This window comes from Malania oleifera, chromosome 9 (assembly GCF_029873635.1).
Source record: "Malania oleifera isolate guangnan ecotype guangnan chromosome 9, ASM2987363v1, whole genome shotgun sequence".
In the NCBI taxonomy this organism is placed as follows: domain Eukaryota; kingdom Viridiplantae; phylum Streptophyta; class Magnoliopsida; order Santalales; family Ximeniaceae; genus Malania; species Malania oleifera.
Genome location: NC_080425.1, coordinates 96,059,405 through 96,083,993, shown reverse-complemented (window position 1 = coordinate 96,083,993; position 24,589 = coordinate 96,059,405). Strand labels below are relative to the sequence as shown.

Below are 24,589 nucleotides of genomic sequence, written 5' to 3'. Positions count from 1 at the left end.
TTTTAAATTGATATGAAATTTGAGTAATTAAGTGAAGATGGATAAAAAAGAATGAATAGGGTTGGTTTAAGGGCTTAATGGATTTAAACTTTTCGGTCAAGTTAGTGTTTACTCATTTATATCAAACTCATACATGGACTCTCCAAAACCTAACAAGGAGCATAAGAATTAATGGTTCGAATTGGACTCAAATGTTTATTCAAATGTTTATTCCTGTGTCCTTGCGAATGATAAATCCCACGGATGCTAATCTCGTAGGTGAGTGGATTGTCGTAGTTTCATATTCTTTCCCACGGTTGAGTGCTTATACGTATGGTTATATCCGAGCCCTAATAAATTTAAGTCTATAGATCAAGTTGGTGTTCATCAATACTTCATCCATGAACTCTTTAAATCCAAACATGAATATATATATATATATATATATATATATGTATATATTACGTTTGTATGTATATATGAATAATGAAGGGATAACCATAAGTTCCTTATTGGACTCATTTTTAAAATTTAGTTTTATTAGAGTCTATGCAACTATGCAAGAATCTTGACTTTCAAAGTCACAAAGGTTTCATAGGTAGGTATCAATTTTAAGCACATATGTCTATTGTAAATTTATTTATTCTTAAATTTTAGTCGACTGATACGATGCTTTTTAACTTTTTTAACAAGGGTAGTGAATTGTTAAATTGAAGTTTGTCTAAACGAGTGACACTTATAAGCATCCGACAATCACGCATCCAATAGGATTATGATTGGAATCTTGAATTAAGTTAAATAATTTATACAAATATTTAATGAAAATGTTAAAAATTTGGAATCGATTTATTTTTATTCATTCAAGTGTTTCCCAATTAGGTATTAACTAGGCCTCCAAATGTAAAATTCCCATTATTTCAAAATGATGGGTTGATCTATATTGAAAACTTTTTCAAGCCAATTTTCCTCTTATATTTCACTATGCATTTTGAATTTTTGATTTCATACCTTCTTAAAATAAAATTTTCCCCCTTTTTAGTCTTTCCTGGTCTATACTTTTGACTTCATTTGTTATTTTAACACTTTTGAAAGTTTTAAATACTACTAACTTTTATTCATTACATATACACTTTATATATAGATAATTTATAAAGTAAGTACATACGAATCACGATAATTAATTACTCATTTAAGAGTAACAACATTCTCGATTTCAATAACACATGTCACCAAGTAAATGTTCAAAAACACTCATGTTAATATTACTAAGATAATATAATATCTTGAAATTACTTTCAACGTAGCAATCAATATATATTACCTCCGAATTTTATGAATTAATTAATTAATTGTTACAATCATCATTAAATTTTTTTAAAAAATAACTATAAACTGTAGAAGAAACTATAACAGAAGATGTCTAAAAACGTTTCAAAACTAAAAAAATGAGACAAAATTTTTAATAAAAATAATTTTATTATAAAAATAAGAAAATTAACTATAAAACCAGGATTTCCCCTACGAGTTGGATCGGCTCATAGCCATGGCCTGGAACCGTAATTAATGATAACAAGCAAGGGCAATTCTGTCCAAAAAAACATATATAAACAACCCATATCCCTTCCATATTTCAGAGCCTCCAGCCCAAGTGAGTGATAAGACTCCGATAACGTTAGGGAGGGATGGGAAAGCTCTTCTTCTTAGCGACGATCACTCTCGCCGCCGTAACTTGGGCAGTAGGCGGCTGCCCGCCTTCGGACAGGGCGGCGCTACTATCCCTTAAGGCCTCACTGTCGGAACCTTACTTGGGCATGTTCGACTCCTGGACCGGCACCGACTGCTGCAAAAACTGGTACGGCGTCAGCTGCGACCCCACCACCGGCAGGGTCGCCGACCTTAACCTCCGCGGCGAGTCCGAAGACCCCCTCATTTCCCGAGCCGGAAGGTCTGGCTTCATGACCGGCTCGCTTTCTCCCGACATTTGCCGCCTCGACCGCCTCCAAACCCTCGTCGTCGCCGACTGGAAGGGAATATCCGGCCCGATCCCTCCTTGCATTACCTCCCTCTCCTACCTCCGAATCCTCGACCTCATTGGCAACAAGATTTCCGGCCAGATTCCCGCCGACATCGGCAACCTGCGGCGCCTCGTTGTCCTCAACGTCGCCGACAACGAAATCTCCGGCGCAATTCCGGGGTCTATCGTTAACCTTGCCTGGCTAATGCACCTTGACATGAGAAACAACCGGATCGCCGGCACCATCCCCGGGGACTTCGGCAAACTCGGTATGCTCAGCCGAGCGCTGCTGAGTCGGAACCAAATCGGCGGCTCGATTCCCGAGTCAATCTCCAAAATGTACCGACTCGCCGATCTGGATCTATCCATGAACCGGATATCGGGTTCAATCCCGGCTGGACTCGGGAAAATGCCGGTTCTCTCGACACTCAATCTAGACAGCAACCAAATCTCCGGTTCCATTCCGGACAGCGTCATCAGCTCGGGGCTTAACATAGTAAACCTCAGCCGAAACTCCATCCAAGGTAACGTGCCGGATGTTTTCGGACCGAAATCGTACTTTACGGCACTCGATTTGTCGTACAATAATTTGAAAGGTCCGGCACCGAAATCCGTAGCGTCGGCGAAATATATCGGCCACCTGGACTTGAGTCACAACCACCTCTGTGGTTCGATTCCAAGTGGGCCGCCGTATGATCGCCTGGAAGCGTCGTCATTTTCAAACAACGATTGTCTGTGCGGCTGGCCGCTGAAAAGTTGTTAGTGTCTCGGCCGGCCGAGCGTTGTTGTGCTTCGCTTCTCCGAAATATCGGTTGTTACTTACTGTGTTTGTTGTGACTGGTAACTGTAAAACTCATGTGTATGTTTGTTGATTTTAAATTTTAAATATGATTTTTTAGGTTATGTTTTGAGTGGGAGCCGACAAACGGACAGACAGGAAGTTGCAATGCACGTGATATATATATGGTTCATGAGGAGTCTCTTAATTTTTTTTTTCTTTTTAAAATCTTATGATTATGGAATGAGGAGTGTGGTTGAGTAATATTATTAATGAATTGATGATGAGAAAACCTTATCACTGCTGTTGGGCATCAACCTAATTTTTGATCAGATTAAAAATTACAATCAATTAAATATACGATCAAATCAATTCATTATTGAATTCTTATGCAACAACTTAGCTGGCGTTGCCCCATTTCCCAACTCTTTACCAAGTGTTACGGTCCGACTATTTTCACATCATCGTGAAGGGCCGTGCGGCGCTAACTAAAGCACTCTTGTTTAACTAATCAGCTTATCATTTATCAACATTCATTCACGAAACACTTTCATTAGTATTCATTCAAATAGTAGGGAAAACAGTAATCAATTCATGAAAGTCATGACAAGCAAGCAGTAAACATTGAAGCAAACATAATTCATTAACAAATCCTCCGTTGACATGGTGTACTTAGCGAAGGAGGCAAGTAGGCTAAGTGCATTGACAATTGCTAGTGAGTTTTATAATGACTGATGAACATTCACCCTTCCCTAAAGAGCTTTCTAGGCTATTCTCACTCTAATACTAGGAAACATCAAAGTGACTGAGGAGTCATACTGCCTTATTTAGTTTACAATGAAATAAATACTGGAAAATAACCCAACACTAATATTTATATTATGGAAACTCATCTCAAACACACGAGGCAAGTGGTCACAGGCAAACATAATGTACTGAACAAGTTTAACTCATGACATTCTCCCCCACTTATGCGATCTACATCCTCATAGGTTTTGATGCTAGGTACACGACTTTGACAATCATTCATGTTAACTTGCATGGCTTTGTTTTGGTTTTGCTTCTGTTTCTTTTTAGCATTTGGTTGTACTTTTTGTTTGTAAATTATGTTTTAAAACACACATTAGTGTTCAACCTTAAAAATATTACATATAATATTAAAAAATTAAAATAAATATTATATGACTTGTGATGTAAAAAAATAATGCCATTAAATAGCTTGATTAGATTCGAAACATCAACTCGTTAAAATACTCAAGTAATTCGAATTCAACTCGAGTCAGAGTAAAATCAAGTCAAGGCCCGTCCAAAGTGCTTTCGAGCCGGCTTGATTGTCTTACACTCTTATTTGGGACTATAGATTTTGAGATTCAGATTTAAATTTATGAGTATTTGGGCTAACTGAAGTTATGAGAAGACCTCAAGTTTTCCCAACTTGCAAATTAACCACATCCTCTATTACTTACTCGACAACTCAACACTTAACTGAGCCGTAAGGCCGCATTATATGTATGCTTCTGTTTGTGAAAGAGAAAATGTGAGAGAGACAGACAAACAACTTTACAGCTTTTCAACTCCATGTGTGTGTAATGTGTATACATATTATATTATACATAAAAAATAAAGTAAAAAAGAGGAAAGCAAAAAGCACCACGTATATATTCTAATGGCCACTGGGTGCGGCCAACCACGTGGTCACGTGGTTACAGTACATGTACAGACGGGGAAGGCAGACATCTTCAAAGGCAGCCTTTCTATCCTACTCGTAGCAATGGTCCAAGGAGGAGTGTAAGTCGAGTTTTGTGTAGCTTAGTTGCGTTAAATTTGGATGATGATTCGATATTTTTTTTAAGGGTGATTAGGATATGCGATCACACTTTGCGAGCGAGAGGAAGAACATTGTATCGCCACTCTTTGTATTTTCTTCCTAATAATAGTAAAATTCTACAACTTCGTAGACGTAGGCAAAATTACCGATCCATATAAATATTATCTTATACGTGTGATTGATTTTTCTTTGGCATGTATTCTTTCTCTATTTTGTTTCTCACAAATTTCGGAAATTTGTTCTTAATTCCCAACACGCTCCCCACGTCCCCCATACAAGCTAGGCTGTGTAAGGATGGATCTTAGCTTTATAAGAATGGATTGAACTCTAACCAAACAAAGCATTTTTAGAGGAGAAATCCATGAAATTGATCGATCAAAATAGATAATATCTTACCAAAGTTAATTCCAAAGTTGTTACATTTAGTATTAGAGCCGGTCTGAAAATATTGTCATGTGGCAGATCCTTTTTCCCGCTCTGTTCTGAACTAGACAATTTTAAGAAAGGCATCTTGGTATACAATATGCATATCATCTGAGTCACTTTGTAAGCCAAAAATTGAAAAATAACATACTGAATTCGCTGGCTTCCAAAGGGAAGATGAGAACTATCACACAATTCAACCATTCAAAGATGAAATCATTGCTACAAATGGACATCCTTGTTAAATATTGAGTAAAGAATGCAGAATTACAAAATGTTAACTTTTCAATCATGATAGGTCTTGTAAAAGTTTGAGGAAAGGAACTTTGAAAATGTTTGAAGAATTGATGAATTATCCTTGATGATCAAAGATTGCTTGCACTCCACCTTGTCATCAATTTTTACCCACTTACGTTCACTTAAGACCATGAAGCAGGCAAAATATAATTAAATATCAAAGTTAAGTGTGCTGCAAATAAGATCAGCGTGCAGCTCAAGAAACTCACAATTCAGAATCAAACCCAATATTCCAGAATCCTTCCGGAGTCATAGGAGGAACATACTTGTATCGATGCCTAGAAACACCATCATGATGCTCACAGCGGGCATTATGCTTATTACCATCAGCATCCTTGCCTCCATCTGGAAGAACAGCATCATAGAATTTTTTGCACTGCTTGCATTCAACTCCTTTCAAATTTTCCCGCTCAGCTTTCTTTCTTACCGGTTCGACATATTTAAAACCCCTCGTGCCTGGTCCTGGCACTGGAATTTGCTGCTTCTGCATGTTGTCATCTACATTCATGTCCTGTGTCTCATCATCAGAGCTGTCAAAATTAGCGCCTTCTGGTACAGGACCAGGAAGATCATGATCCTTTATGGCTTTGTTAAAGTTTTCTCTGATATTCTCAAGAGGAGTATCAAGAAAATCATCGTGCGGGTCAGCTCCACCTTGGCATTTCCGAGACCTGGTATCCCTCCAGTAAGATGTGGATCGCTTGGTGCCAGCTAGCGGGCCAGATTTTTTTTCGGACCATTTTGATGATGAAAGGGAACCAGAAGAGGCATGGGAACATGAGGTTTTACTTAATCTGATTCCTTTTTCATCCTCCAGATTTTCTGGTAAAATGATTCCATTCTTCAGCTTGTTTGTGTCAGACGCAACTGCAGAAGCATCCAGAATTTTTTTTTCGGAGTCTATCAAAAAAGGAAACAGAAAATTAGCCAGCACTAAACCACTAACCAAAGCTGCAATTGCAATCACCACGGAATGACTAAAACCCCATGCGTGCACATTTGGGCACTTTGCTTGTCTCAAGGTATAATTGAATTTCTTTAAAACTACATAGCTACATAAATTTAACACTAGAAAAGCATAACAGGCCCATTTAGATCTAGAAACTGAGTCACTGATCTCGGTGACTCTGCCAAGGGTTCACAATGAGTCCTCTCGTGACTTCATGTTGAGGGATGACATAGAACAAAACATAAGCAATAAAATCTTACCCGTTGAAGTACTTGGCTTCAGAAAATGCTTCGATGAATCACTTTCCGCTTCTGCTGTAGTTGGGCCCGGCATATTCTCCGTGATATGGCCATGCTTTTTGCAGATGTAGTTGTACTGAGATTTAAGACTTTTATAAGCACCAATGAAATCCTTCATTCTTTTCTTCACAGACAGCAATTCAGAATCTTTCAATTCAGCCTGTCTGAGCAATTTTTCATACGATTCTTTTCCTTCAGCCATTTCCTTGCTCCTCCGTCTGATATCCACTTGAAGCTTATCAATTTTCTCTTCTAAACCTTTCAATTTAGCCTGAAGCAGTTTTTTCTCACTGTCATGCTCTTCTAACTGCTGTTCATTCTTAACCACTTTTAAGCCATTCAAATTAATCTGCTGACGCAATTCTTCATGCATTTTTTTCCCCACCTCTACTTCTTCAGTTTTCTTCCTCAGCTCCTCTTGGAGTCTATCAACATTGCCCTTTAGATGTTCTACAACAACACTGAGTTTTTCCTTTTCTTCTTTGCAATCACTCAACAGGAGTTCATTTTCCACCATCTTTAGATCCTGTGATTCAACTTTTTTGAGTAAATTTGTCTGCAACTCCTTTCCCTTGCTTATTTTATCAGTTTTCTCCCGAAGCTCCTCTTGGAGCTCATCAACTTTCTTCTCTAAATATTTTAGTTTGACAACATGCATGTTTGTGTTGTCTTGAAGTTCTTTCAGTTGTTTTTCTTTATTAGCTATTGCGGTGACTTTTGCTTGAACCAGTTGGACTAGTTTTCCCTGAAATGCCATTCCCTCATCAACTTCCCTAGACTTCTGAAGGAGCTCCACTTCTAGCTCACCAACTCTCTTCTCTAGATTTTTTATTTTTCCAAAATGCAACTTCATAGTTTCTTCCTGCTCCTTTGACATATTTGCCATCTCCAGATGGAGAGCATTATTTTCTTCAAAAGCTTGCTGCTTTTCAAGCTTAAGTTTCTCTAACTGCAGTAAGAGATCAGTTTCCTTCTTTTTCCAGGCATCTTCTGCATCTTTCTTGGCCTCTGAATAAATTTTCTGAAGGCTCTTTGATTTGGATTGAAAATTAGGAAATAGTTGGCTGCAGAAAATATATTCTATTTGAGAAATTTTATCTTTTGCTTCCTGAATTGTGGCAACCAGTATAGTACTAAGCCCAGAAACAAATTTCTCATCCTCATTGTCACTGGGATACTCTAGTTGCAAAGAGTTTTGCAGGTGCCCCCTCATATCTAGAATACAAAAGTGATGCGTGAGACTCCTAACATAATATCATTGTTAGCATCCAGAGTATAAATTCCCTTCTCAAAACACCAGTCAATTTTGAATCACAGAAGTTGACAAGGTGACCTTGAAATATTTTTTTACCAAGATAAAGTCTTGCTGTGCAACCCAACAAACAATATTCGTAGTACAGATCCCCATGTGCAAACACAGGTAAAAGCAGCCCCTATTCCCCAAAACTTTAGAACAGAATAATTTTGGATGCAATTCTATTTTCACAATCTAGAAACAAAATTCATGCCTGAATATAAAAAGAGGTGGGTTTACCCCCTTTACCATCACTTGCAGAAGCATTTCCAAGAAGCCATAGATCATAATTGATTAATTATCTATAAGAACCCAAACGATGAACCAATCGATAGACAAATTGAAAATTAAATACCAAAAACATACATGTTTCCCCCTTTTCACTGAGAAGATGAAAAACAAGTGTGCCACTCTCCCACCTATATAGCCTTGAAATTTATCCAATGCCAAGGAAACATTATAGGGATCAGATATTAGCCAAATTTTATGTTTTTATGAATTTCTTGCCATCGTAGTGGGTTTGCATGTGGAAATCTTAAAACAGGCAAGTTTGATCTTAACATGGTAGTCAACTGGACCAATAAAATTATGGTCACCTGGGTTGTCAAACATCTCTCCCCACTCAAAAGGGTCTTCTAAATACTAAGTTGGGTTTGTGGAAGAAAACACTGCATCAATGCACAATAGATTTTTCTTCTCTGTTTGTCAGGTCAAAAGTTTATGTAATGTTGCATGGATCACAATGCCTTTTCTAGTTCAAATCAACCATATCCCCACCAAAATTTAGAAGAAAAGAAACATGAGTTCATAATTGAAACAGAAATTCTAGAATATTGTGTCTGGAAACTTGATTTATATTTTAAAGAAATATTGCAAATGTATGTTTCTGAAATTCAAGAATCTAAAAAAATGCATTTATTTTTTTGTTTTATGAACCAGCTCAAGTTTTTGAAAGATGAAATTTGAATATGGAACATGAAGGTTTTTGTTACAATCTAGGAAAAAGATATTTTACATGAACTATGTGCTATGGATGCGTTAGCTGAGGAGGAGCCTCTCTTAAACTTGCCTAAACACTGCTGCTTTAAAATTCCACTCAGTTGAGGGTTGTATATTGTGTAAGCCTCTTGTCCTTTCTTACAACCATGTTTAAAATCTTCATGGCCTCATGCTTTCTCCTTGCCATATAGATCATCAACTTGGACAATATCATTTCAAACTACTGCATGCATTGGTCTTTGTTTTGCACATAATTAGAAGAATCCAAATTAACCTTTTTTGAAGTTTCTATTCTTTAGGCTAGGGGGAACAAAATTTACTCAGTTCTTAAATTTTGAATTGCATCTTGATTTATTTTACAAGAAAAATATTTCAACATATCTGATTTGCATAGAAAACACATAGAACATGAGAAACCTTTGCCATGAGTAGTGAGGAAAAGAGATAAACTTATTCATGTTTGGCCTACAAAATGCTGAGAAAATAAAATAAAAAAAAAAATTGGCCAGACAAAAAATGCATGAGGCTAATATAAGAAAATTGAAGGGTTGCCATCAATCAAAGGGGAAGGAAAAAAAAAAAAAAAGAGGATTAATGGCAACACGAGTCCATCTGCTACTGAACCTTCAAAAACTGTGTTAATATTTAATAGGTATATGGAATATAGCTCCATTCTTCTTGTCAGTTTATTTATTATTTATTATTAATTTTGGTTTGGGGTTTGAGGGGGAGGAAAAACTTTAAATATTCTGGGGGCCTTCAATTTTTTTTTTTACCTCCTAGCCTCATACACATGCTTGAACTATTTATAGAATGTCTATGGAAATCATCAATGCCATATGCACTCATATAAGTCTTTTTGCTTTTTCTCTGCCATGTCCAACAAAAGTTGAGGAACAACAATTCTCTTCGTCTGTTATTTTTTCAAAAATCTCGTAGAAAATCTTTTATCTATGTTAAACCCTTATTTTACCCTGCTGCTTCATTTTGATTCTCGAGTCCCCTGTGTTACTCATTGCCATAATTTTGGATGGGAATAAGATTGAGCTTCAGAAATAGTACAAGACATCTCACCAAGGCATAAGACGTCAAACATGTCTAGAATTACAAACAAGATTTGCAAGATAATCTCATAATCCACTGAATGGAATAAACGGACATTTAAGACAAATCGCAACATGTAACTCAGGATGTAATACATATACACTGGCGGAGCGGATTCAATCCAGCACTTAGCGTAGGGTTTGACACCGAACGGAAGTCTCAGATGTTCGAAGAGACAGCAAATGAGAGGAAAAGAGGGACGTACCTGAGCGGCAGGAGTTGACAACGGCGACAGGCGGCGGCCCACGGGGCCCAATGATCAAATTGACGGCGAGGAAAGCTGCTTGGCGTCTAAGATCGAACAGAAGTTCCGCAGATTCGGAGAGAGAGAGAGGGAGAGGAGACGGAGAGTGACGGAGAAAGATAGCGGGACAGAGCGGGGAAGCAAATTTAAGCAGGTTGTGGCGCAGTTTAATGGTGAAAGGAAAACGACGTTGTTTAGATTGACCATTCCCTCCAAATCTAATTTGGCTTCGAACGGAAGCACACTACTAATAAGCCTCCAATGGGATCAAATTTCAAAAACAAAATTATATTTTAATATTTATATCACATAATCAAGGCTAGAATAGTACTTGAAGCAAATTGCGATATTTATATCTAGATAGATTGAAATTGATTTTTACTTCATAGATTTATAGTTAAAAAGTTTTAAAAATAACAAATATTAATAATGTTAATTATTATTAATATTATAATAACAACTAATGATACTTGCAAGAACAATCATATTTATTATTATAAAATTAATAATAACAAAATTAAGATTAGATATTTTATAAGAATAATAACTATTATAAAAATAATAATAATAACTAATTATAATTACAATAAAAATAAAATTTATTATTGTACAATAATAATAGCAACAAAAATAATAAGAATAAAAAAGGTAAAATAAATAATAATAATAATAATAATAATAATAACAATAAAAAAATAATTACACTAGTAATAATCATTATTATGAAAATAATACTCAAACAAAAACAATAGCGAATAATAATATAATATTAATTGTTATTATTATAGAAACAATAATAACTAATAACAATTATAATAATATTTATAACTATTAAATAATCATTACAACAAGAAAAATAATAATAAAAAATGCAAAAATAATAACTATTGTTACCTTAAGAATAATAATTATCATAAAAATAATAAAAAGAATCATAACCAATAATAATTACAACGGAAATAATATTTATTACTATAAAAATAATGCTAACAAAAAGAAAATAATAATATAAAGGAAAAGATAATTATTATTATTTTAAGGATAATAATCAGTACAAAAACAAATAATAATAACAACAATAAAAAAAAAGAATATAAACACTAATAAAAATTACTACTATAAAATAAAATAATGATACAAATTAAATAATTATGTATTAGGGGTTCTTATAAGAAAGAACTTATTTTTCATTCCATTCTAAAAACTATTAAGGAATACCAAATGTTGGAAAGAAATTGAAACTACATTCCTACAATCATTTAGTGTTACTAACCAAACAAAATAATTACATTTCAAAAGCCATTACAATCCTTCTTCCCTCCATACATTTGCTACTTGAATTTCAATCTGCCTTGAATTTCGATCATCAAACCAAACGGGGAGTAATTGCTACACCAAGATTGATTATATTATTTAAAGGATAAAATCTAGTAATATCTCTTTAGTTTTTAGAAAATAACACTTTATCCCTCGAATTTTTGAAAACTAACATAAAAACCCCTAAGGTTTAATTTTATTGACAAGATAAACCTTTCATTATTGATCATGAGTCCAGCATTAAGTTTAATAAAAAAAATGACAATTTTACCCTTCTACTCAATTTTGGTAAGATAATTTTTTTAAAAAAAAAAACGACATCAATTTAATAAATTAAGTTGAAAACTTAGTCAATAATTACAATATATTTTGAAAATTATGTTGTAAATGAATAAAAAGAGAAATATAGGAAAGATTAAAGTAAAGAAATTTGGAACCATAGAAATTCAGTCGTCTAATTATTCAGGAATTAGATGTTGCTAATTATCTTTATATATCAACCTTGGTTGTAAAACAGGTCCTTATATAGTTAAAGATTATATTGGCATCTCAAAAGTCAATTCCATAAGAAACCATTATGTGAGCATATCAAAAGTTATAACCTATTTTCAAAATAGTTATCCACATGTATAATATACACGTTTTACAACACTTCTCCTTTGATGACTACACACCATGAATATGTCTCGTTAAAACCTTTGCTAAGGAAAATTCTGTGAGACAAAACCTTAACGAAAGAAAAAGAGTACAATATTCATACTTTCTCTAAAAAATACAATCAATTAAGAAATGTCTTTAAGTTGTCGCATTCCAATGTTATGTACATGCTTTTTGAAAATTGAAATTGGCAATTCTTTTGTGAATAGATCTACTGAGTTGTCACTTGAACGAATTTTACAAATGTCAACGTCTCCTTTCTTTAAAAGTTCATTAGTGTAAAAGAACTTTGGTGAAATATGTTTAATTTTATCACCTTTTTATGTACTCACCTTTGATTTGCGCAATACATGTTGCGTTGTCCTTGTACAATATTGTTGACTTGTCATTCTCCAGTAATAATCCACTTGCCCCTTTAATATGTTGGATTATAGTTCTTAACCATACACATTCACGACTTGTTTCGTGAACTGCCAATATTTTTGAATGGTTTGAAGAAGTAGCAGTGATTGTTTGCTTTACAGATCGCCATGGGATAGCAGTATCACCACATGTAAAGATATAGTCTGTTTGTGATCGAGCTTTATGAGGATCAGAAAGATATCCAACATCAACATATCCTTTCAACACAGACTTTACTCCCTTTGGGTAAAATTACCCATATTAGATGTGCCGCGGAAATAACGAAGAAAATGTTTTATTCCATTCCAATGTCTATAAGTTGGTGTAGAACTAGACCTTACCAGCAAATTTACCGCAAAAGCTATATCTGGTCTAGTGCAATTTGCAAGATACAAGAGCGCTCCTATTGCACTAAGATAAGGTACTTCCGGACCAATGATTTCTTCATCATCTTCTCAAGGACAAAAAAGATCATTTTTCACATCAAGTGAATTAACGAACAACCATCAGGAAGCTTAATGGATAAGATTTATTCATATAAAATTGTTTCAAAATTTTTTCTACATAAGATGATTGATGAATAAGAATTCCACTTATTAAATGTTCAACTTGAAAACCAAGACAAAATTTTGTCTTCCCAAGATCCTTCATTTCAAATTCTTTCATTAAATAGTCAACAGTTGTTGAGATCTCTTATGGAGTTCCTACTATGTTTATGTTATCAACATAAACTGCAACTATAGCAAATCCAAAATTTTTCTTCTTGATAATAACATAAGGACATATAAGATTATTTTCATATATAATTTTCAACAAATATTCAGTTTGACAATTGTACCACATTCGTCTAGATTACTTCAATCCATACAAGGATCTTTGTAATTTAACAAAATACATTTGCCGTTGTTTTGGATTATATGTTTCAGGCATTTAAAATCCATCAGGGATTTTCATATATATGTCATTATCCAATGAGCCATATAAGTAAGTTGTTACTACGTCCATGAAGCGAATGTCAAGTCCTTTAGAAAACGTTAAACTAATCAGAAATCTGAAAGTAACTACATACATAATAAGGGAATATGTGTCATTATAATCTATAATAGGCCTTTGTGAGAAACCTTGTGCTACAAGACGTGCCTTGTATCTCACAATTTCATTCATTTCATTTCTTTTACATACAAAATCCATTTATACCCAACATGTTTGACATTTTCAGGTGTTTGGACTATTGGTCCAAATACCTTACGTTTAGCTAATGAGTCTAGCTCAGCCTGTATTACTTCTTTTCATTTTGGTCAATCATTTTGATATCGACATTCTTCTACAGTTTGAGGCTCAGGTTCATTATCATAAATAATTTCTGAAGCAATCGCATAAGCAAACACATTGTCAACAACAACTTCACTTCTTTTCTGCATATTTCCAAATTTTAATGAGATCTCATAATTTTTCGGTACCAAAAACACTTCTGGTGTTACTTCTGTGAAAATATGGGATTGTTGATCTATATTTTTTTTAACCTCTTGTTGAGTTAATGACCTCTTTTGGAGTGTCACTTTTATTCATTTCATTTTTCTTTCGAGGAACAGTATCATTTGCACCAATTGGTCTATCACGCTTCTAGCACATTTTAGATTCATTAGATGCTATTCCCATTGGATGTTCTTCAGGAACAATCAATCAAACAAGAATATTTGCAGTCGGAACATGTGATTAAGTGACCCTTTTGGTGTCTGTAAAAAAATCTGGCAATTGATTTGCAGCATTCTGCAAATGAATTATTCGTTGAACTTCAAGTTCACATTGATTTATGTGTATATCAAGATTAGACAAAGTTGGTGTGTTCCAATAAACTTCTTGTATTTTTAATCCTTTACCTTTTCCTTCTCCTAATGACGGGAAAACTAATTCATCAAATTGACAATCCAAAAATCTTGCTCTAAAAAGATCACCTGTTAGTGGTTCAAAATATCTAATGATAGAAGGAGAATCAAAACCAACATAAATACCAAGTCGACGTCATGGTCCCATCTTACTTCATTGCACAGGTGCAATAGGAACATATACTACGCAACCAAAAATTCCAAGATGAGATATATTAGGTTGGTGGTTAAACACAAGTTGTGAAGGTGAAAACTTATGATATGCAGTTGGTTTAATTCTAATAAAAGACGCAGCATGCACTATAGCATGATCCCAAGTAAATGCAGGAAGCTTTGATCGCATAAACATAGGTCTAGCAATAAATTGTAAACACTTAATGAAGGATTTCGCTAAACCATTTTGTGTATGAACATGTGCAATAGAATGTAGACATCTGACCATCAAGTGGAAGCATCAATTAAAACCATAAAATATCGAAATGGTCCACAAGATTGATGGATTGGGCTACAAATATCTCCTCGTATTCTTTGCAGAAAAGATGGAGATTCTAAAGGTAATTTAGATGGAGAAGGTCTAACAAGTATTTTTCCTTGAGTACAAGAAATATAAAAATAATCACCACGTAAAAGAACTTTCTGATCCTTTAATGGATGTCCATGTGTATTTTCTATGATTCGTCGTATCATAGTTGAACCAAGATGGCCAAGACGATCATGCCAAAGTATAAAACTTCTAGGCTCGGAGCACTTCCTGTAGGGACCCGAACCCGGAAAAGAAAAGAAAATAAATAAAAGAAGAGATAAATAAGGGAAAAGAAAAGAAAAAGAGGAAATCGGTTTGGTAGGACCCCAAACCGTCGACGATTTCAGAAACCCCAAGAAAACCGTCGACGGTTTTCCTATGGGCAAGCTTACTTAAGTAGTAAGCAATGTATTTTATTTCATAACTTAACATTTCCCTCTCTCTCTAAATTAGGTTTTTTGAGACTCTCTCTCTCTCTCTCTCTCTCTCTCTCTCTCTCTCTCTCTCTCTCTCTCTCTGTCTACTCTCACTCTCTCACGTGGCTCTCTCTCTCTCTAAGATCACTCAGTGTTCGTCATCAGTCTCGGATCATTTTTCTCTCCTCTCTCGGCTTGCCAGGTCACTTTCGGCAACGGATTCGAAAGCTAGGGCTTCCCATTTTCTAAACGTAATCGGCTTATTTTCAAAAACAGGTAAAGGGATTAAGTTATGTCAGGTCTTTTATTGAAATTGAACCGATTAAATTGTTCGTGAGTATGTATTTTCATGGTATCAATGGTTATTTCAAAATCCAACCGTTCAAAAATGGACTTTATAAATATGAGTATATCATACGGTATCATCGTTAGGGGAGTGTTCCACCTTAGAGAGAAGCACCTGCGAGAGCAGCGGTGGACGAAGTAGAAGCGAGAATGTCGGCTTGAGTAACGCAAACATTGGTGAGAATCCAATGCCCTGAAAACCTAAGGGTTCCTCCACAAGGTTTGTCCACGGAGGGTGAGTCGGGGCCTAAGATCAGGCCGAAAGGCGTAGTCGATTGACAACACGTGAATATTCCTATGCTACCCCTTGTTGGTCCTGAGGGACAGAGGAGGCTAGGTTAGTCGAAATACGGTTATCGGTTTAATAAAAGAAGAAATAAATAAGGGAAAAGAAAAAAAAAAGAAAATCGGTTTGGCATGACCCCAAACCGTCGACGGTTTCACTGAGCTCAGGAAAAACCGCCGATGGTTACAAACAACCAAGAGCATTGAACTGTCAAACCGTCGATGGTTTTAGAAACTCCAAGAAAATCGTCGACGATTTTCCTATGGGCAAGCTTACTTAAGTAGTAAGCAATGTATTTTATTTCATAACTTAACATTTCCCTCTCTCTCTCTCTACTCTCACTCTCTCACATGGCTCTCTCTCTCTAAGATCACTCGGTGTTCATCATCGGTCCCCGATCATTTTTCTCTCCTCTCTCGGCATGCCGACTCACTTTCAGCGGCGGGTTCGAAAGCTAGGGTTTTTCGTTTTCCGAACATAATTAGCAGGTAAGGGGATTAAATTATATCAGGTCTTTTATTGAAATTGAACCAATTAAATTGTTTGTAGGTATGTATTTTCATGCTATCAATGGTTATTTCGAAATCCAACCGTTCAAAAATGGACTTTATAAAAATGAGTATATCATACGGTATCTTGAATGAGATGAATGGTGGAAAGCTTGGTTTTATGGTCATATCTGTGTTTTGGGGAAAGAATCAAAGGGTGGGGGATGATCATCTTCATATTTTTATGGAAAAATCTATATGTATATATGTATATAAGCATGTTTTGAATAACTAGAACATGGAGGTGATCATACCCTCATTTTCATCATACAAACTAAATATACTATAAGGTATTTTCCTGGTTGTCTATCTGATTATGTTTTAATACTAAAATCGTATGGTATGAGAATAATCTATATGGTGTATTTCATAACTGAACCTGAGTATGGTTGCAAGAATATATCGTGAAATTGATATCTATACTAGTTATGGAAAATGTGGGGTTTTGATATGACGACTGTATGTTGGGGTTTTAATATGACGGTTGTATGTCGGGGTGTTGATATGAGGGCTAAGAGCCGGGTTTTGTGTGACGGCTGAATGTCGGGTTGTGATATGACAGGTTTTGTACTAAGTGATAAAAATGAGATTTATATTACAATTTTTATTACTTAAATTGCATGATATGGTTTAAGAACCTTGAGGACCGGTTGTATTGAGAGCACGGTACCGTTGCAAGTGAGTTGTTTGGCCAAGTGCAACCACACTGTAGTGGAAGTGTAGGTGGTTTTAGCCGGTTGGCCTGCAAAGTGTTGTTATACCTTCCCTGAAGTCCGGATCAGAAAGTGGTAAGGCAATCCGACCTACAGTTGGGCTTGCAAATGCCTACAGACATACTTACAAATGGTTACTTTGACTTTGTTTAGGTTGATCACCCAGGCGAAGTCCAGCCTTTGGGCCACACAACCTGTCATGGAAGTTAATCATGTCGTTTGTCTCAGCGGGTGTCTTCTATGCATATATGTGAATTTATATAAATGGTGTTAGCTATTCATCGAACTGGCTTATAGTATGGGAATGAATGTGTATTTTCAACTGTAGAGGTGTGAGTGCAATTCTGCAAATCTTATTTTTGGTTAAATGGAGAAATGAATATTTTCTGATTCTACTAAAACTCATGTGGGCCACACCCTGATATTAACTTAATCCATCTTACTAAGAGGCGTCTCACCCCAATGATCATTTAACTTTTCAAGAAATACTAGGGATCGTGCTTAGTGTGCTAAAGGGGCTAAGTTTAGTTTGTCTAGTTTATGTACGTGGTTTGTATGGACGAAGTTGGTTTCTATCTTTTCTTTTTGGATTGTAATATTAAATGCTTGGAGACCCTTATGGATAATGGCAGTCTAGAACTCTGATAATGTTTTGAAAAATGTTTAATTATTTCCGCTGCTTTTATATAAGGAGTATGGTATTAGGAATACAGAATTTATTAAAGTAGCACCTTGGGCCCTACGTGGCGGGTCGGGCCGTTACAGGTGGTATTAAGGCCTAGGTTTGCTGGGTTTTATAGACTTTGATAGTTAATGATTACTAGAGTATAGGTTGAGATAAGATAAGAATAAGAGTGGGTAGGTTGGGTTGGGTTTTGGTCTAGAAGCTTAGAGGCGAAGATCCTTTGACGGTCTTTTGTGTTTTTCCTAGAATGATGATTTCAGGAAAATTACGGTAAATCCATCGATGGTTTCGTTTCTGGGTTAAGAGACTAAAACTTGGAGATTTAGGCTGGAACATTAAGTCAGTTGGGTATGTGTATAGTGCCAGTGTCGTGATTAGAGGTCGATACTTTGAACAGACTAAGGGTACACAAGCAAAAAGGGGCAATATGGTTTGCATGAGGCAAACTGTTGACGATTTCCTGAGGGCAAATACAAACCATCGACGGTTTTCTCCAAAATAGGCTCACTGTATTTCAGGTTTCCCGTCGACAGTTTTGGGACCTTCTATAAAAACCGTCGACGATTTTGTGGGAGGACTGTGTGAATGAATCTTAAACTAAGAACTCATATGTTATATTAACTTTTTCGTTCAATACTTGCATTAAACATGATAAATATGGAATTTCTAAGTCGGTTTCTATCCTATCTTTAGGATGGATTCCAGGGGAAAGAATATTGATTCCTGAGGGGATAACCATGTGGAAACTTCCAGTAAGGAGGATGTCGATACCTCAGCGGTGCCGTGGGGTATAGCGCAATAGGTTAGGAAGGAGATTCAGAGAGACTCCAGAGGAAAGGATCAACCACCGGTTGATCGGGGCTGCACCATCGAGCAGTTCACCCCGATGAGTCCGCCAGCATTTGCAAGACGAGCAGACCCAATCGCAGTTGAGGATTGGGTTCATGAGAGAAAGGAACTGCTGAGTGTGCTGCATTGCACGAATGAGCAGAAGGTGCAATACGCTACTTTCAAATTTGGGGGGGGGGGGGAGGTTAAACGATGGCAGAGAGTGGTGAAGCTGGTGGAGGAACAGCGACCACGACCTACGGTTATTACTTAGAGCTGTTTTAGGGATATCTTTTTCAATAGGTATATCCCCGCTACCACCCAAGAAGCTAAGGTGGAGGAATTCCTAAATTTGACTCAAGAGCGACGCACTCTTTTATATTGCGGAGGTTCATTAAATTATGCAAGGTAGGAAACATGGTTGTTAGATATCGAGTTAGTGGTGGTCACACCGACAGGGTCAGTTGTAGTGCGTAATAAGGTGATCAGAGACTACCCAGTGGAGATCCAAGGGAGAATGCTGCCTGCTAGCTTGATTGTTTTTGACATGGATGGTTTTGATGTCATTCTAGGGATGGACTGGCTAGCATCCAATTACGCAAGTATTGATTGCTACAGGAAGAAGGTAGTATTCAGACTGGAGCAAGAGTTTGACTTTGTAGGGTCATGTGTGCGCTCTACACCACATATTCTTTCAGCTATTTAGGCAAAGAGGCTACTTCTAGAGGGATGTCAAGGGTACCTAGTGTTTTTGAAAGAAGCACTAAGGGAGGAACTTAAGTTGGAGGATATCCCCATGGTAAGGGAGTTCTCAGACGTTTTTCCAGAGGACTTATCGGAATTGCCTCCTAATCGTGAGGTGGAGTTTGTCATTGATTTAACTCCAAAGGCAGGGCCGATTTCTAAGGCTCCATACAGAATGACCCCGGCTGAACTAAAGGAGTTAAAGAAACAGCTACAGGAACTACTTGACAAGGGGTTTGTTAGACCGAGCGTATCACCCTAGGGAGCGTCGATGTTGTTTGTAAAGAAGAAAGATGGGTCAATGAGGATGTGCATTGACTACAAGGAAATCAATAAAGTGACAATAAGGAACAAGTACCCGTTACCCCATATTGACGATCTGTTTGACCAGCTACAGGGCACACAGGTCTTCTCCAAGATCGATCTGCGATCCGGGTATCATCGGGTGAAGGTTAAATCAGAGGATGTACCAAAGACAGTCTTCCGCACTAGGTATGGCCATTACGAATTTCTGGTTATGCCCTTCGGTTTAACCAACGCTCCTACGGCATTCATGGACCTGATGAACAAGGTGTTTCACGAGTACTTAGATCAGTTCGTGGTTGTGTTCATTAAGGACATCCTGATTTATTTGAGGAGCCCTGTGAAGCATGAAGCTCACTTGAGACTAGTACTTCAGGTACTTAGAGAAAAAAAGTTGTTTGCTAAATTCAAGAAATGCGAATTCTGGTTGGAAAAAAGTTACATTTCTGGGACATATAGTGTCCAGAGAAGGTATTTCAGTCGACCCAAGTAAAATAGAGGCGGAAGTTAATTGGGCCAGGCCGAAGAACGTGTAAGAGATCAAAAGTTTTTTAGGTATGGCAAGATACTATCGCTGGTTCGTAGATGAATTTTCTAGATTATCAATTTCTTTGACACAACTTACGAGGAAGAACATGAAGTTTGAATGGACTAGTGAGTACGAGCAGAACTTTCAGGAATTGAGGCAGCAATTCATCACTGCCCCAGTGTTAACCATTCCATCAAGAGATGGTGGATTCGTGATCTACAGTGACACATCTCAAAAAGGACTCGGGCGTATCCTCATGCAATAAGGAAAGGTCATCGCATACGCTTCTTGCCAACTCAAGGAGTACGAGAGGAACTATTCTACGCATGATATGGAATTGGCGACAGTAGTTTATGCGTTAAAGTGAGGGTATTTAATAAACTTGGGACATGACCGCTATGTGGGTGGCTACAGACTCTTCTGTAGAACTAGATCGTTATTTAAGGAAACTCTAGAGGGTGTGACTGGTAATAGTTAGCAAATTTCAAGTACGAAATTTTGTAAGGGGGGAGATTGTAGGGACCCAAACTCAAAAAAAAAGAAAATAAAATAAATAAAAGAAGAGAGAAATGAGGGAAAAGAAAAAGAGGAAATCAGTTTGGCAGGACCCCAAACCGTCGACGGTTTCACTGAGCTTAGGAAAAATCGTCGACGGCTACAAACAACCGAGAGCATTGAACTGCCAAACCGTTGACGATTTCAGAAACCCCAAGAAAATCGTCGACGGTTTTCCTCTAGGCAAGCTTACTTAAGTAGTAAGCAATGTATTTTATTTCATAACTTAACATTTCCCTCTCTCTCTAAATTAGGTTTTTGAGACTCTCTCTCTCTACTCTCACTCTCTCACGTGGCTCTCTCTCTCTAAGATCACTCGGTGTTCATCATCGGTCCCCGATCATTTTTCTCTCCTCTCTCGACTTGCTGGCTTACTTTCGGCGGTGGGTTTGAAAGCTAGGGTTTCCCGTTTTTCAAATGTAATCAGCTTATTTTCAGGAACATGTAAAGGGATTAAATTATGTCAGGTCTTTTATTGAAATTGAACCGATTAAATTGTTCGTAGGTGTGTATTTTCATGCTATCAATGGTTATTTCGAAATCCAACTGTTCAACAATGGACTTTATAAATATGAGTATATCATACGATATTTTGAATGAGATGAATGGTAGAAAGCTTGGTTTTATGGTTATATTCATGTTTTGGGGAAAGAATCAAAGGGTGGGGGATGATCATCTTCATATTTTATGGAAAAATCTATATGCATATATATATATATATATATATATATATATATATAAGCATGTTTTGAATAACTAGAACGTGGAGGTGATCATATATAAATATATATAAGCATGTTTTGAATAACTAGAACGTGGAGGTGATCATATATATATATAAGCATGTTTTGAATAACTAGAACGTGAAGGTGATCATACCCTGGTTTTCATCATACGAACTAAATATACTATGAGGTATTTTTCTAGTTGTCTATCTGATTATGTTTTAATACTAAAATCGTGTGGCATGAAAATAATCTATATGATGTATTTCGTAACTGAACCTGAGTATGGTTGTGAGAATATATCGTGAAATTGAGATCTATACTGGTTATGGAAAATGTGGGGTTTTGATATGATGATTGTATGTCGGGGTTTTAATATGACGGTTGTATGTCAAGGTGTTGATATGACGGCTGAGAGCCTAGTTTTATGCGATAGTTGAATGTCGGGTTGTGATATGACAAGTTTTGTACTAAGTGATAAAAAAGAGATTTATATTACAATTTTTATTACTTAAATTGAATGATATAGTTTAAGAACCCGGAGGATCGATTGTATTGAGAGAACGGTAACATTGCTAGTGAGTTGTTTGGCTAGGTGCAACCACACTATAGTGGAAGTGTAGGTGGTTTCAGCCGGTTGGCCTGCGAAGTGTTGTTGTACCTTCCTTGGGGTTTGGACCAAGAAGTGGTAAGGCAATCGAACCTGCAGCTGAGCTTGCAGATGTCTGCAGACGTACTTGCAAATAGTTACTTTGACTTTATTTGGGTTGATCACCCATGCTAAATCCAACCTTTGAGTCACACGACCCCGTCATGGGGGTTAATCATGTCGTTTGTCCCAAGGGGTGTCTTCTACGCATATATGTGAATTTATGTAAATGGTGTTAGCTATTCATCGAACTGGTTTATACTGTGGGAATGAATATGTATTTTCAACTATAGAGGTGTGAATGCAATTCTGAAAATGCTATTTTTGGTTAAATGGAGAAATGAATATTTTCTGATTCTACTAAAACTCATGTGGGACATACCCTAATATTAACTTAATCAGTCTTACTAAGAGGTGTCTCACCCAGATGATCATTTTACTTTTCAGGAAATACCAGGGATCGTGCTTAGCAAGTTAAAGGGGCTGAGTTTAATTTGTCTAGTTTATGTACGTGATCATTATTTTGTTCAGCCACTAGTAAACAAGAAATTAACTCAGAATATTTTGTAAATATATACTCTCGATATTGCTGCTGCAATAGCACATTCAAGGCATGAAAAGTCAAATATGTTTTTTCTAACATATCATCATCAGTAATTTTTTCTCCACATAACTTCAACTGAGAGCTAATTTTAAATAAGGCTGAATTATATTCACTTACAATTTTAAAATCTTGCAATAGCAAGTGTATCCAATCATATCTAACTTTTAGAAGAATTACCAATTTTTGGTGTTCATATCTCTCCTTCAAATTGTTCCAAATGACTAATGGGTCCTTAATAGTAAGGTACTCCATTTTTAATTCTTCGTGTAAATGGTGTCGAAGGAAAATCATTGTCTTTACGCGATCTTGCAGGGATGCTTGATTTCCTTCTTCAATTGTACTACCAAGATTCATAGCATTAAAGTGAATCTTAGCATCAAGTATCCATGATAGATAATTTCTTCCAAAAATATCGAGGGCAACGAATTCAAACTTTGTGAGGTTTGACATCATAAAGTCACTTTAAAAAACAAATAAAATTCAAAGTTAGGTAAATGTTAAAATGAAAATGTTATTCCCACATATATTCACTCAAGATAAGAGATATAATTAAAACTAAAGTTATATAGATAACAAATGTTAAAAAAAAAATTAAGATTCTTACCTTGGAATGATACCAACAAAACTTAAAAGATTTTGCTATAACATTAGAGACTTGATTGTGCTGATAACGTGTTGTAAATAAATAAACAGAAAAATATAAGAAAAATTAAAGTAAAGAAATTTGAAGCTATAGAAATTCAATTGTTTAATTCTTCAGGAACTAAATGTTGCTAATTATCTTTATAGATCAATTTTTAGTTGGAAAACAGGTCCTTATATAGGTAAAGATTATATTGACATCCCAAAAGTCAATTTCATAAGGAATCATTATGTGAGCATACGAAAAGTTATAACCTATTTTCAAAATAGTCATCCACATGTATAATATACACGTTTTACAACAACTTATAAGTAAATTAAACACCCAACGACAAAGTCAAGTTAATCAATTGACATAAGCATGACAATATAATTAATTTTTTTAAAAAAATAAATTTATGAAAAATAAATAAAAATACAAATAATTCAAAAAAAAACTTAAATAATTATATTGTTAAATAACATTTGCTATATACATTTCATAAAAATTAAATGACTAAATATATTTTAACAAAAAGATTATTAGTTTAAAAAATTGATGATCAAACGGTTGGTCGATTAAAAAAAATTAGCCCAAATATATGGACTACTCAATGTTTTTTTGTTTTTTTTTTTTTTTGGAGTCATTGAAGACTTAAAAAAAGGTTGAAAATGACAAGGAGACTCTAAATCCAGAATAAGTCATGATAAAAGACTTAGCAAATGGCTTCAGAGGAGAGCGAACGTAAAGTTTTAAGTAGTAGTTAATGGCATATTTTTTGCTCGTGCGTTGAATAACAATAGTCCAATGTCAGATGCAACTTCCTCCATGGAATGCAAGCTCACCCAAAACAACAGTCCCTTCAACTTCCAAAGTGATCATTAAACTTCAATATCCATTCCATATCCAATCTACCAGTGCAGATACTAAAGTTAACTTTGAAACATATTTCAGTCGCTCTGTAACACTCTAGCTCCCAACCATTTCATGTGGACTAAAGTTGGAAGGAACAATTATCTTCTCCAAGACCATAACCTTGTGTTT

The 24,589-nt window shown here is 35.9% G+C and overlaps 2 protein-coding genes across 3 annotated transcripts; one reads left to right on the top strand and one right to left on the bottom strand.

Annotated features, from left to right (window-relative positions):
• Positions 1-1,516: 1,516 nt before the first annotated feature.
• On the top strand, positions 1,517-2,964 carry LOC131165061 (DNA damage-repair/toleration protein DRT100-like). The gene has a single exon (XM_058122716.1). It carries the CDS (start codon positions 1,662-1,664, stop codon positions 2,754-2,756), a length of 1,095 nt encoding a protein of 364 aa, XP_057978699.1. The 5' UTR covers positions 1,517-1,661; the 3' UTR covers positions 2,757-2,964.
• A 2,234-nt stretch (positions 2,965-5,198) lies between these two features.
• On the bottom strand, positions 5,199-10,422 carry LOC131165059 (protein gamma response 1). 2 transcript variants are annotated; one of them, XM_058122711.1, is made up of 3 exons: positions 10,170-10,422; positions 6,529-7,782; positions 5,199-6,219 (listed from the first exon to the last, which is right to left on the bottom strand). In XM_058122711.1, exons 2-3 carry the CDS (start codon positions 7,778-7,780, stop codon positions 5,525-5,527), a joined length of 1,947 nt encoding a protein of 648 aa, XP_057978694.1. In that variant the 5' UTR covers positions 7,781-7,782; positions 10,170-10,422; the 3' UTR covers positions 5,199-5,524. The 2 variants fall into 2 exon arrangements, with proteins under 2 accessions (XP_057978694.1, XP_057978696.1); XM_058122713.1 differs by having other exon boundaries at positions 6,529-7,631; positions 10,170-10,327.
• Positions 10,423-24,589: the final 14,167 nt, after the last annotated feature.

What these genes read in the sequence shown, in the direction of transcription:
- LOC131165061 (XM_058122716.1), top strand. Translation starts at nt 1,662, where the DNA reads ATGGGAAAGCTCTTCTTCTTAGCGACGATCACTCTCGCCGCCGTAACT.
- LOC131165059 (XM_058122711.1), bottom strand. Translation starts at nt 7,780, where the DNA reads ATGAGGGGGCACCTGCAAAACTCTTTGCAACTAGAGTATCCCAGTGAC. An exon ending in GAAGCCAAGTACTTCAACGG is followed by an intron (nt 6,220 to 6,528) that starts GTAAGATTTTAT and finishes CTTTTTTGATAG; the next exon opens with ACTCCGAAAAAAAAATTCTG.